Source organism: Mandrillus leucophaeus, unplaced genomic scaffold, assembly GCF_000951045.1.
Source record: "Mandrillus leucophaeus isolate KB7577 unplaced genomic scaffold, Mleu.le_1.0 Scaffold242, whole genome shotgun sequence".
Taxonomy (NCBI): domain Eukaryota; kingdom Metazoa; phylum Chordata; class Mammalia; order Primates; family Cercopithecidae; genus Mandrillus; species Mandrillus leucophaeus.
Window position 1 is genome coordinate 3,256,976 of NW_012102499.1, and position 14,968 is coordinate 3,271,943.

Consider the following 14,968-nt stretch of genomic DNA (forward strand, 5'->3'; position numbering starts at 1 on the left):
AGGCAGAGTCTCACTCTGTCACCCAGGCTGGAGTGCAGTGGCGTGATCTCAGCTCACTGAAACCTCCACCTGCTGGGTTCAAGCAATTCTCCTGCCTCAGCTTCTGGAGTAGCTGGGACTACAGGCATGCGCCACCATGCCTGGCTAATTTTTTTCGTACTTTTAGTACAGAGGGGGTTTCACCATGCTGGCCAGGCCGGTCTCAAACTCCTGACCTCGTGATTCACATGCTTCAGCCTCTCAAAATGCTGGAATTACAGGCATGAGTCACTGTGCCCAGCCACGCATGGGAAATTCTTATCTGGACATTCTGTAAGACATGCTTAGGTACCGTGGGCTCCTGCTACTGTTCCTCACGTATCCCTGTGTCCTCCAAGTGGACATGCACCACCTGGAAAGTTGACATATTCTCACTGTAGATGCCCTGAGCATGAGTCAGTAAGTCCTTGGAAACCAAGTTATCTAACGCAAGGGACATGTCAGTGAAACGGCTTTGAACTTGGCTATGCTCCCTCTGGGCCAATTTAAACTTTAACTCACTCAACATCTGATTTTAAGGTATGATGACATAGGATCTCGGGAAACTGATATTCTTGGTGGGAAACTTTCAGTTGTAGAAGTGCTTATTTATGTATTTATCACTGAGCAGCTTCCTGACTTGCTGGTTATCAAGTAGTTTTAGATGGTGTTTGAAGAGCACAGAGCTCCTCTGCCTTGAACATTTCTTTAGACCCATTGGTGACAGAAAATGTCTTTCTACTGCCCTGAAGCCTTTCTACATTATTACTGGAACTCTCTCTCTTAAGCCTTCACTTACAGCGAGCCCTAGCTTGCCTTATCGTCAGCTTTTGGCTGCAGGTACTGGCTAGTACAGTCTGTTTCTGACTGATTTTGCCTATGATGCTGTGTGGTGGGGGCAGAAAAGTCTGTCTGCCATCCTCAACTGTCTGAACTTTCTGTAAGCTCATGGTCAGTATCAGAGAATTCTCTTCCCAGGGCTCCCTGCCTTTCTTTGTCGACAGGTGAGATGATGCAGTGAGGATGACCCAGGATGGGGAATGAGCTTCTTATTTCTAACTTTTCTCCCTGAAAATCTGTAGTGCTTCTTCTAAGGGGTGTGGAGGCCCCATCTTTGGAATCTGTCTCCATAAGGTCATGGTCAGTATCAGAAAATTGTCTTCTCAGGGTCCTCTGCTTTCTTTGCTGACAGGTGAGGTGACAGGGTGAGGACAATCCAGGACTGGAACTGAGCTTGTTGTTCCCAACTTTTCTCCTTGAAAACCTTCTTCTAAGGGGGATTGGAGACCCCATTTTTGGAATCTACACCAGAAATGGAGGAGACTGAGGAGGGAAGGTCGAAATGGGAAAAGGAATTGGAAAGGTCCTCTTTCAAAGTTAAATATTTCTATGGATTCATGGACTTTGCGGGGAAGGCCCCACAGAATCCTCATATGGAAAGATTTAATATGGGCTTCCAACATCTTTTGATTGTTGGAACTAAGGAATAAAATCTCCTGAGAAGTATCAACACGGTGGTCCTCACCCAGCAATGCTGCCATATTTCGATGTTTTATTTGGCTGTGGGATTCCTCAGCAAGAGACATTGTCTGCTTGACTGAATGCCATGAACTATGCACAGTCCCAGGCATTCGACCCTCATTGATTTCCTCAAATTTCTTGCTCAAATGTACTGTCAGGGCATTTTCAAGTTGTTTCTGACCTAGGCTCTCCCCTGAATGATTCCCTGACAGATGCATCATATGAGTGTCCAGGTCTCTCTCAGAGTTAGACCTCGGATCCTCATCTGAAGATGTCTCTGGATCATGCAACAGATGATCTTTTGGGCCATTCTCCTGTCTGTATCCCCGATAATTCCCCCACATTCTCCAGGGAAAGCATATTTGAGCTCCTCTCGTGGAAGGTTCTAGGGATGCTTGATCCGAATTTCTTTAGAACATTGCAGCCCTGACTCTCAACCAAAGAGCTATGTAAGGGTCCATGATTGTTTTCTAACTCAGATATCTCCAAAATTTTTTTCTGAGGATGCAGCATTGACAGAGACTCATGGATTATGCGAGGCAGGCCCCAATTGCTCTGGATGAGTCTTTTTCGAAGTTGGTGCTCTGGTTTCTTCCTTAGCTCACAGCTGAATGGAAAATATCCAGGAATAATGGATATGGGAACATGGGCCTTAAAGGGCTGGCTGAACAATGCAAGAAAGGGAGCTGGAGGACAAATGTCTTCCTGGGATTTTTTAACCACAGAGGGTAAACCCCACACACCTTCCTGGACTTTCTGCAACACATTCCACTCCAGATGGCTAATTTCAGATGGCATAAGAGACTGTGCCTCATTCTGGGGTCTATGAAAACACACTCTACAGATCCTAATCAGGAATAGAGGACTAGGTAGTAGGGCCAGGAGTGGAGATTGATGTTGAGCCCTGGACTGGACCTGAGTGTGATGTGGGGACTGACCGCAGAGCAGGGTTTGAGGCAAGGGTAGAAGTTGGGTACTAGGCAAGGATAGAGGTTGGGGAGGGGGAAGTACTGGAGATTCTTGGGATATAGATGTATTTGTAATGCCATTCAAGAATACAAACATGGAGGAACGGCCATGTTGGACAAGAACAGTAGGGTGCAGAGACTCACTGTGCAGAAGTGGGAGACCCCAGAAGAGCTGCACATATTTTTGCTCTAAATGGTCCTCAACGCACTTAGAACATGGGGGCTGCTGGTGGATGTGCAGCTGTTCTAGTTTGTCTTTACTGGCCCAAAAAGGAAGTGAGGCTGCCAAGTCTTGCTTATCTGCAATTGAGGCTAACATTTTCCGTGAAGAATTTAGTTGACAGTTCGGTCTACAGGGTTTTGGAAAAGATCCTGCTTTGTTTTCATTTTCTTTCCACATCAGGAAATCACCCCTTTTTTTGACTTGTCTCTCCAGGAGTTCCAGAATGTCATGGCTGAGAAATGATAGGTTAATAGGCTGTATGAGGTTGGCCACAGAGTGCCCCCCTATAGTGGCATCAGAATAGTGAAGGGTAAGAAGCTCTTGTACGAAATCAGATGGTGCAATAGTGGAGGGAAACAAGTCCTTCCATGAGGCTGCCACCAGTAGAATTCTGAAGATGCAGGGCATGAATGGTCAACGCCTCTGATTGTTGGGGCATATTCTGTCCCACCAGAGCTACCTAGAGATAACGTCTCTGGAAAAGGCTTCAATATTGTGGGACTTGCTTTAGACTGAGTTGCAGTGCAGTCCTGCAGTGGTAAAGCAGTTGGGGTTGGTGGTTCATGATGACAAGCACATGAATCAGTTGGATTCATGGCCTGGGAAACATTTGGTAAGGGGTGCATATCTTGGGATAGGGTGGAGCCAAATGAAAAGATGGTGTTCAGAGACAAACTGGCCTCGGGATGAAGATTGGGCTCCACTCTCTGAATGTGATGTGGTGGGAGAAGGGGAGAGGGAAGCTGTTGGGGTGGGGAATGGTCCAAGAGAATCTTGGAATCCAGGGGAGAAACAGGCTGTGGTGGCAGAGGGTGCCTCAGAGGTGAGGGTGAAAATAAGTCAGCTAAGGGGGTGATCGGGTCATGTGAGAGAATTAAGGAGGATGGTAGAGAGGGCTTAGGCTGAGGAGACAATATTAGGTCTTCTGGAGGAATTGCTGAGGGGCAGAAGACAGAGTGAATGATGACTCAGTCACAGAAGCTGCAGAAGCCAAAGGGGATACCGAGGGAGCAGCATCTTTCAGGGACTCCCGAGACAGCAGTCGCTGGATATCAGCAGTTGCTCTGTTACACACCTGACAGACAGGATCTGGGCATAATAGTCGACGAAAGCGGATGGTATCATGATGCTGGTCCAGGGGACTGCAGGAAGCAGGAGGTCCAAAGCTGCAGCCAGAACCAGAACAAGGAAAGGTGGGTCTGTTAGCCTGGCAGGGGTGGAGCCCCCTGAATCCTGCTACCAGCTTCACATTGCCCCCCGCCCATGACCTCGCTATGTATTCTGTAGCCTCTCCCCAATGCATTCAATTCACATACCCATTCCTGTGGGGACCCACTTGCACAGCTACAGCAGGCTACAAGGAATCCCTGAAATGAATAGAACATGCAAAAAGAAAAACAAGGAGGGTAGGGGAATAGGACAGAAGGGGAACGATTAATCACCTTTTCAGAATAGAAAGCAGCTTCCTTTCCTCTTCTGCTTCCCTCTGGAAACTTTTCCGGTCTGGGAAAACAGTATGTTATATGCAATGAAGGTAGAGGCACAGGGCTCATACAGAAGTCACTCTGTGGAAGACCCTTGGGATTTTAAACTCTGATAGCCCCAAGAATCAGTACAAAAGGGCAAATAGTCATTGATAATATTCACAGGTTCAGTGGGCATCATTAGTAAAGTCCTTTCATATACATTACCCCATGTGATGCTCAAAACCACCATGTGAAACACAGATATCAGTGGTTACCTCCAGGAGGAATTTGAGCATTAAGGAAGTCAAAGTACTTATGCAAAGTTGTGAGACAGAAACTCTGACTCCAAGCCAACCAGTAGTACTTCCTCGATATCTAACTTGGCCACCTATTGGGCAACACCCATTACTCAGGTCCATCACTCCATCATGCCCATGAAGGAGCAGAGCAGGAACTCCAAGAAGTGTCTCAGGTCTGATTGCTTTCCCATCAGCCTGTCTTCTGAGGGTTCTGTTTTCTAAGACTGTATCTAGTAACTGACATTCTAAGAAATCATGGGACTGACTCATCATGAAGGAGACAGGAAGGGTCACCCTTGAAGCTCAGATAGAGCAGGCTGGCATTACCTTTAAATGTCCCACCTTTCCTTCTCCTCCTGGCTCTCCTTGATGCTGAGAAAAGAGAAAGATAATGACAGGCTGGGACTCACTTCTCTCACTCCTCTAGGAAGCACGTTCATTCATTATACAAGAATAAGATGACTCTGTAATTAATAGAAAAGTGTTCCTGTTATCAGTTTTTGAAGGTGATAAAATATTTCTAATTTTTCCTTCTGTGAAAAACTCAAGAGGATTTTGTCTATGAGAGCCACACTTGATGTGCTCAGTTAGCAGTCCTCAAGGAGGGCACAGACTCAGAGGCCAACAGTCACATCTGTGCTCCCTCACAGGACAAGTGTCCCACAGACAGAACTCTGGCTGCAGCCTCTGCTCAGAGACTCTCAGCATTACTCCCCTGATCAGCCCAACACGAAGGAAAATTTGGTCAAGTGACAGGTGACATGGGAATGTGACTCATGATCAAACTTTAGGAGAAACTGTTCTCTTTCAGAGAGCCCACATTTTCTAAATAATCCCATCTGGGACCACAGAATTACAGTGTTTGGGATTTTATCCCAGAACTCTCCACCACAGCCAGACAGGTAGTCTATGAGCTATAGATGGAAACCTTAGTCCTCCTGAACCCCTAAGTCTGCCCAACCTCTTCCATAGAAGAGTGAAGCTCTATCCTCTCTTCAGACTTCCCATCTAAGACCTCTCTGAACCAACCAAACTTATTTAAAAATGTGGGAATAGGATTGGGAAACAACAACAGGGCATCTCTCTTGGGTGTTCACCCACAGTCCCTTACCTTTTGGATGTCATGATTTTTCCCACGGGTTGACAAACACAGCATCGATACCACATAGAAAAAGTACAGCATAAACAACCCCAACCCACTCAAGTAGATGCAGTTGTGGTCAATATCCATCCAAGCAAGGTGAGTCAGGGCTCAGCCCTGTGTCAGTACAGCTGTTTAGAAAACAGAGGATATTCTCCATGCTTTGAATAGCATGACTTCCGAAGGTAACTGAGTGTTGTGGGTGCCCAGTCTCAACGATAGGCCCAGGCCTGCATCATAGAGCATGGAAGAGTCACAGAGGGTTTCTGAGGGTGGGGGTAGCAACAAGAGAAAGGTGTGTCCACAGCCCTGCCTTTTACCAGCCCAGCTGACTCCACCCCTCCTGGGCCCTCTAGGTCCCTCTGTCCTACCCTGCCACTCCATTTCCCAACTCCATCCTTTCTTCATGTCATATACTTACCTAGTGGAATTTTCCATTGGTTCTAACAGTAAACCAGGTATTATCTGAGTCCCCCTTTACTGTTTGGAGCCCTTAGCTTGGATCCCACCAACTACACTGCCTTGAAAGCCTGAAATACTGCCTGGAATATTTGTTGTACCCAGGCTTTGCTACTCTCAGGATCACATATGTCCTCAAATCCGTCTTATCTACAGAATGTTTTTGCCTTACATTAACCCAGATATGAAACTTACATATCCTTTATACTTACTTCATTTTGTGAATGTTGAACATTACATATTTTGTTTCGAAGTCAACCTTTACTATTTCCAATCAGAGGGACTGTCTCAAATGATTAAAACTAATGTCATCAAGGAAAAGAAGCTCACTGCCCAATTTGGGTTTTTGAGAAAACATTTTTATTGTAAATTAACCAACAAGGAGCTAGGAGTCCAGCTCAAATCTGTCCCATGTGCTGGCTTTCATGCAGTGATTTTATTAGAAAAGGTTTAGTGGGTGGCCTCTGTGATTAGTAGGTGATCGATGGCAGGAAATAGGTCTGGGACATCCTCAGGCATGCACAGTTTTGTTTAACGCTACCTCATGGATCACATGTGCACATTTTGGGGGAGTTAGTTTGAAACATGGTAGAAATTTGATCTGTGACTTCAGCAAGCTTGTTCTGTGCCAACTTCAGTTGGCCTTATTAGTTTTAATCCATTTTAGCCAGTTTTTTAATTTCACAAGCAGAGACAATTTTGGCGTTTTAGCAAGCTGTTGTTGTTTAATCTGCTATCCTGTAAACTGATGATTTTTGTCAGTCATTGGTTTTTTAACTCTCTGGAACATTGTTTAACTAATAATTCATTATTTAACATCTACAAAACTAAAACAAGTATAAAATAAATGTATATAATTAAAACTTCAAGGTTCTTGGGAGTGAATTTATAACACTCATTTTTCTGAAGTTAGTGACGCTTAAATTGTTCAAAGCCTTTTGGAACATGTTCTATACACAAACACACATACACATCGACCTAAAATGAAGAAGTTGAGGCAAAATTAATATAAATAGAAAATTCATTTGGGTCAAGCTTGAGGATCGCAACCTGGGAACACAGAGGCAAGTCACCCTAAACATAAACTGTAATTAGCAGCAGTTACAAATGGGTTTTTTAAGTCAAAAAAGGGGACAAGGAGTGGGCTGATACAAAGTTGTTATCAGGAATTCTCATTGGTTTACAGAAATGATTAGCGATTGGCTATACATTGTTAAGCTATAGGGGGTGGCTTATAGTGTCAAATGTGGCATTATTTGGTTAATGTCTAGCTACATGTGGCAATAGCAAGCAGCTTCAAGAGATGAATATGTAGCTCAAGGAGGAAGTATGGCCATGTTTGCTGTCTCATTTTAATGTCTCTCTAGGCCTGATAACTTAAAAGGACTCACATTCCTCAGATAAAAGTTCCTTTCTTTACAAACACACACACATACCCATCATGTGACAAATCAATCAGTATTTTCAAATCCAGAATCGATTATTTCCTCCTTTTATTTCAATCTCTTATTTGTCATTTGGACCCACATTTTCTAACTCTACCTCAAATACAGACAGTCCCAGCCCTCTACATCAATTTCATAACAAGTCTGTGACTCCCTTCAACCAGATATACGTTACAGTGTGCTAAGCTATTGTGATGTGCCCTGTGCTGTAGCTCGGTAGCTAAGGTAGTGCCCTTTCACACTGGCAGTCAGATTCGATTCCCTACTTAGAAAGTAAGTTCTTTCTGGTTAAATATCTACATGACCTTGTATAGTCTCTGCTCCTCCACGGGCTATCTTAAATTTTCCTTTCTCTAAGCACCTGGGAGGTTACTTTTGGTAAAGTTCAAAAGCCAGAAATATCAGCCATTTGGCCTGGCTAAAATAAGGTAATAAGAAATTTTAAAAGACTTTATTAAAGAATACTGTGGTTAAAAGTCGGCTTACTTAAAAGTGGATATTTAAGCTCTAAAAGCCTGGGCTCCTTGGGAAAAACAGGAGGCACCAGAGACCCCTTTCATGGCCCTGTTCTTCCAAGGACTCCACCATAAAGCCAGTAAGCAATTAAGAAACTTAAAAACTGGCAAATGAAAAATCTTACAACTACTGTAGTAATCTTCTTCTCTCTGTCTGTCTGTGTAATTATACATGTGTTATGTGTAATGTTTATATAAAAGAGCTCTAATTAATTGGCTTAAGCAAAAACAAGCACTTAAATCAAATATTTTGAAAGCAAAATAAAAACTGTAATGCCTTTTAGTTCATGTGATTTTAGTAATCTTTGGGAAATAAAAACAGCTTTAAAGATTATTGATAAAATAAAGACATTTTGCCCTGGCGCAGTGCCTATACTCCCAGCACTTTGGGAGGCCGAGGCGGGTAGATCACAAGGTCAGGAGATGGAGACCATCCTGGCTAACACGGTGAAACCCCATCTCTACTAAAAATACAAAAAATTAGCCAGGCATGGTGGCAGGCGCCTGTAGTCCCAGCTACTTGGGAGGCTGAGGAGGGAGAATGGTGTGAACCCAGGAGAATGAGCCCAGATCATGCCCCTGCACTCTAGCCTGGGCGACAGAGAGAGACTCCATCTCAAAAATAAATAAATAAATAAATAAATAAATAAATAAATAAACAAACAAAATAAAGACATTTTGTCTAAACTATGCAGGTTGGATATTAGGTTTGCTAAATGCTTTAAGGTCATAAGCTACTTTGACTTTTGAAAATTGTTCAATTTATTTTGGAGATGTTATATTCTAAATAAGGCCTGGGGATTTATGGAATTAACCATGCCCCTTAGCTATGCAAAGAAGGTTACAAAGAAAAGAGATTTTATATAAGAAAGGATGTCGTATGGTAAATTCTTGTCCTGAAGTAAAATGACTGGTTGTTTAAAAAGAGGGATATTTAGGGCAAGTCAGAAAGTCTAAATATGTTGTACATGGTCTGTGTAAGTCGTGAAAGAATTTATGAAAAAGCATTTATGCCAGAAATGTTTAGGGCACGTCAGAAAGTCTAAATATGTTTTACATGGTCTGCGTAAGTCGTGAAAGAATTTATGCCAGAAACGTCGTACAACTTAAAGCTGATTAGGCCTCCTAAATGCTTCATAAAATGTCACTATGACTCTTAACTGGACAGCTTGCCTTGCATGTTTTACAGCTTGGTAAGGCCTAAGACACATGGAGTTAGATGTTGGAAAGAGTCAGGCCTTATCTGCATTTCTGTCTGGGTCCTAGGCTCCACACCTACTACGTAATTGAAATCCCTTACTCACCAAGGTTTTCACCAAAAGTAAAAGTTGCTAAGAGTTAACATTGTAATATGTAATTGAGACTGCTGAAAAAATAGGTTTAGATTCAGGGTGTGTAAGGAGAATGAAATGTGTTTTTTGTAAGAGATTATATGAAGGTATGAGAATGTAAATTTTTGCCTAGGTTAGAAGGTTAAAGGATTGTTTAAATAAAGCTAAAGGTTTGAACAAGTTGTGGAAAGTTTATGAAAAATTGATTGTAAGAGATTCTATGTGTGAACAAATTGGCTAAATTTAAAATGGCATTTTTCAGTTTTTTCCATAAATTGGACATTGGAATAAAAACACAATAGAATTTTCTTAGAACATTGTTCTGCTCTGAGAAAAAAAAAAAAATTGTAAAGTGTTATAAAAGGCTTACAAAAATCTTACTTTATGGTCAAATTAGTTAAAACTGAATAGATGTTATTAAAAACTAGCTTTAACATTAAAAATACACTAATGAAAACATAAAATTTGGATTTTCTCTTTTAAAAAGGATTTTTGTGTAATATTAAAAGATGAAAGTTTTTTGTTTACCTTTTAAGTAAACTACAAAGGACAAAGCAGGGAAGGGAAGGAAAGAAGAGAGAATCAGTTAGCCCCATGCAATCTTCATTTGGGTCTTGTTTGGGAAGCTGAGTCTCTTCTCTATCAGAATGATGCTTTTCCTTTGAAAAAAGTTTTCAGTTATCTTTTTGGCTAAATGAATGACTTATGGTAACCTAAGATTCTATTTTATAATAGCCAACATTTTAAACCTGTGGTATTTAACAAACCTTTCAAAATCAAGCTCTAGACTATCATGCTAAATCAGTCAATACTAAAATTGTTTAAATATACAATTTGAATGAACTCCATGGTCTAAGTCAGATTACCTATGATAACCCATTAGTTATCAGTGCTATGTACCCAAATTGGAGAAACAACTGGTATTCAAGAGGACATAAGTCCATTGTTAAGCATGGACTCATGAAGGCCTCAAACAGGACAGCTGCCTTGTCCTTCCTGAGTCCTTAAAGCTTTTGTTATTAAAGGCTGTGCATTCCATGACTCATCATGGAAGAGATAAAATAACCCAAATTGAATATATTGATGTGATGACTTGTAAATTGCAGAAATAGCTTAAAACCAATGTTTGGTTCCATATTCCTGGGAAGACAATCAAAGCTTCAGGTACATTTGGCTACTTGATGGGCCATATAAACATTTATAAAGGGATTTCATTCAACTGTCATTTTCAATGCATGTTTTCTCGTTGTATAAAAGCCTTCCCATGCAAGAGGGCTGATGTTACAACAGTAGATTATTATGCTACAGTGTATTTTCACCAGGTAAAGAAAGCTCTTTATGGTTCACTGAGGACAATCCCTTCACAATCTAGAACTGAAGATGGGATATTCTGAGACTATCAGAGAAAGACTGTCCTTGACATCCACACTACAGCAAAACTGGAGCCTTGAACCTTGGGTTCATAATCTCACAACTGAGAAGGGTTCCGCCACACTCCTGGAACTGTATACCCATTGGAACCCTTAAGGTAAAACCAACCAGGAAACTTTCTCCCCAGAAGAAGATGGCATCCCTGATGTGAACAGCTTTTCCCAAGATCACGGATCAAGACTTCTACAATCACGAGACTCTTGTCTTTGAATACTTTTTCTGTGTTTATGCCTCTATGAACAATAGAAATGAAAAAGAGGTCTATTATGTAAACTTACAGGGTATACTTTTATTTGTGAATGGTTTTGCAGCCAGCCTTATATGTGAATAAACTTGTACTTTAACAGATAGAAGATGAAGGCCCAATGTAGGTGAGAAAGTTTAGTGGTTCATACATTGCTTCATAATCAGTCAAAACTCCTTTTAACACACGTCATGGATTAAAGAGAACATTGCCAGGAGGCCTTCACTCTTCTAGAAGGACATCATTTGTTAGTTTCTTTTTCTGTGACTTAGAATAAAAGAAACAGTAATTAGAAATGTCTCCCTCATAATAGGCTCTACAGCAAATTCTACTTTAAAGGCTATCATTACACAACAGACTTTAAATTCTCTCCTGAAAGTTATGCTAAATAATAGAACTGGTTAAACAGAAAAGTGCCTGTGCAGCTGCTGACACTCGTGGCCTATGGAGAAACACGTCAAATTTAGATTATAAAAATTCAGTTTCAGGGGATTAATGAAAAATCCACTTGGTCACATGAGTAGACTCTTCAGCTAGGTCATTCTTTAATCTATTTAATTTTATGTCGTTTGGTTTATGGGGGCCCTGGGTAAGGGCCCATACTCCAAACTCTTGGTATTATCCTCCCAGTAGCCATAACAGTCTCCCTGGTGTGGTGTATTCTCTCAAAAGTTTTAAATGTTTGCATGCAGCCATCTCTAGAACACCAAATGTTCTCTCTTCAACTGGAATGGAAAAGGTGAAAGAAATGTGTGACTACGAGGACACCATAACCTATGAATAACATGCTGAGACCAGAAACCAAAGTGATGGTAACTGAGAGTGGCACTAAGGCCCTAAGTTTTGGTCACATTCTCACTTACGTGAGAACCTGGCCAAAGAGGGGGAAATTTTTTTAAAATAAAATTATGGGAGGCCATTATTTTGGACTGAGCTCATGCACTTGGCGCCAACAAACCAAACCAAATGAAAATGAAGTCACTCATGCTAAATGTGACATAATCAAACTAAGGCTTTTAAAAAAAAAAACTGATCCTATGACAGACAGGGTTTTGCTTTTCTCCTATAAACAGGATGCTTCAGTGTAAGGCGGTACCCTCTACTCAGTCTTTATTCTCTCCTTGTAAAATCCACTGTTTTTCTCTTTCCCAGTGGTTTCAAAACCGTATAAGTACATTTACAATCGTGATAGTAACATCAATCTCTCAAAATTGAGAAAATGACCAAAAGGGGGGAATTTTTAAAGCAAACTAAATATGGCCTGAGAAGGACTCCACATTTCTATATTTGAGTCCTCGTAGATGAACTGTAACCTAGCTTAATAGTCAGAAAAATTGAAAACCTAGCTCAGTAGTATACACCTGTAACAACAGCTGAGTGTTGGCCAATCCCAGCGGACATACTTCAACCACTCATAGCCTGCTGAACATTCAAACTGCATTCAAATAAGGCAAATGCCAAGCTATAACCAATCTCATTGTTTCTGTACCTCACTTCCAATTCCTGTGTGTCATTTTACCTTTTTTGTCTATAAATTTGTTCTAACCACAAGGCACCCCTGGAGTCTCTGTAAATCTGCTGTGATTCTGGAGGCTGCCGGATTCATGAATCATTCATTGCTCAATTAAATTCCTTTAAATTTAATTTGGCTGAAGTGTTTCTTTTATCAAAGTAGAGAGTTCATTTGGGTCAAGCTTGAGGATTGCAACCTGGGAACACAGATGCAAGTCGCCCTAAATATACACTCCAATTAGCAGCAGTTACAAGTGGGTTTTTAAAAGTCAAAAAAGGGGACAAGGGGTGGGCTGATACAAAGTTGTTATCAGGAATTCTCATTGGTTTACAGAAATGACATTGGTTAGTGATTGGCTATACATTGTTAAGCTATAGAGTGTGGGTTATAGTGTCAGGTGTGTCATTATTTGGTTAATGTATCGCTCCATGTGGCAATAGCAAGCAGTTTCAAGAGATGAATAAATACCTCAAGGAGGAAGTAGGACCATGATTCCTGCCTCATTATAATGTCTCTCTAAGCCTGATCATTTAAGAGGACTCACGGTCCTCAGATAAAAGTTATTTTCTTTACAAACACACCCACACACCCATCCTGTGACAAATCAATCAGTATTTTCAAATCCAGAATCAATTAGTTCCTTCTTTTATTTCAATCCCTTATTTGTCATTTTGACCCCACATTTTCTAAGTCTACCTCAAACACAGACAGCTCCAACCCTCTACATCAATTTGATAACAAGTATGCAACTCCCTTAAACCAGGGATCGGTTACAGTGCCTTAAGTTATTGTGATCTAAGAAACCAAAATAGATGCCCTTTTATCAACTAAGACCAACCCTAAGGTTAAGGAAACAAAGTTACCTATGGGTAGAGGGTTCAGGGCCTGGATGGCATGGCAAATTTCTAACTTACTATAATTAAACTCCCTCTAACCAAACCAGCTATCAGCTCTGATTGGACAGAGGACCGGCCTTACAAACATTCTTTTCTGATAAGCTATTAATATTAGACTGCCAGTTTCTACCAGCTTATAGAGGCTGCACACAAACCACATTTGTGTCCTGTAGTTCACCTTATGATGTAAAGGGCCAAATTCTACCTCATTTTAGTGCTAAACCCCATTCCAAAGTGAACATGGGATGTATGCTACGTATGTTCACTCATTATAGTGTGCCCGGCTCCCACATTAATATGTATAGCTTTTCCCCCAAGCTTGTTGAATATGTATGAATATGAATATGAAACCCAACCTGTCCTTCCCCTATTCCAACAGAGAGCACCTTCAGTTCACACTGGATGCTTTCCCTTCCTGGCTTGCAAACTGATGAGAGCAATGAGGCTCTCCTTTCTACTATTTAGCCATCTTGGTGGTCTTTTGGATGATACTACTGATGCCATCAGTCTTTGGTAGCAGAGTGGGACCCAGGCATGTCAAAGCCTTAGAACAGAATGGGGTCTTAAGCAACCTCACCTGATTACACTGTGGGCCATGTAAATATGATCTTTTCCTGGGTGCCTTGGCATCCAAAAATACTTTAGAGCATCTGCTCTATATTCTATATAATCACTTCTGCAAATGTCCGAATACCAACTACCTGTCATACTTTATTCAGGTGACTCTTGTCAGGTTTAAATGATCCCAATATCCCCCATCCCTGACCCATCTTCCTACACATTCTTTTCTAAACTCTTTATCATGACAGCTGTCCTCTGAACTGGCTCTTAGCTTCTCATGTCTTTCTTAAACTATGAAGCCCTTTATTTGACACCCATGGGCCACCACTGCTACTTGATCTCTTCTGAAGGGGTAAGACAGCCTTCAACTCAGGCCAGGTCTCCTTTCAATTATACAGGAGCAGGTAACCTGCCTTGAGGATAAAATCTGCCAAGAGATGCCCCTTCCTCTTCTCTTTGATATGCAGCCTCAGCCAAGTTTTCATCTAATAAATATTTGCTGCTGGAAACTAGGAGACACAAGCATCTGTAAGCCACGGGCTCTGCCCTTCACCTCCTGGTGCAGTTAGAGCAATTAGTTCTACACAGCTCAAGACTTATACAAACATACAGGAGAGGCATTTACAATCACCAAGCGATCTCTGGAACAGATCAGATACTGTGGGTCATAACTCCTCAGACTCATGCTCTTTAGCAAAAAATCCCTGCACGTGCACCCTCTCCAATTTTCTGATACAAATTAATAATTATTTGAGAAGATGGTCAAAGAACAGCTTCTCTCTTTTAAAATGTCATTCATTGGCTAGATGTCTTTACAAACATATGTGTGCCCACCGTTGAAAGCTTCAAGAAGTTTCAGTAAAAAGGCTTTTCCCCAAATGCTAGTAAGATTCCCTTTCTGAACCTGGTAGAAGCTCCTTCAAAATTTAAAGGAACA

General features: G+C 41.4%; 2 protein-coding genes across 2 annotated transcripts in view; both read right to left on the bottom strand.

Annotated features, from left to right (window-relative positions):
- The window catches only part of LOC105541654 (spermatogenesis-associated protein 31D1-like), a 2,232-nt gene extending 1,264 nt beyond the window's left edge, over positions 1–968 (bottom strand). The window contains 2 exon segments of the mRNA XM_011982793.1: positions 358–462; positions 818–968. Of these exon segments, the coding sequence (XP_011838183.1) occupies positions 358–462; positions 818–968 (256 nt within the window).
- A 213-nt stretch (positions 969–1,181) lies between these two features.
- On the bottom strand, positions 1,182–5,796 carry LOC105541655 (putative spermatogenesis-associated protein 31D3). Its single transcript, XM_011982794.1, is given in 8 exon segments — positions 1,182–1,877; positions 1,879–3,098; positions 3,101–3,676; positions 3,679–3,896; positions 4,173–4,233; positions 4,823–4,860; positions 5,593–5,723; positions 5,725–5,796. Coding segments are annotated over 8 exon segments (3,012 nt in total).
- Positions 5,797–14,968: the final 9,172 nt, after the last annotated feature.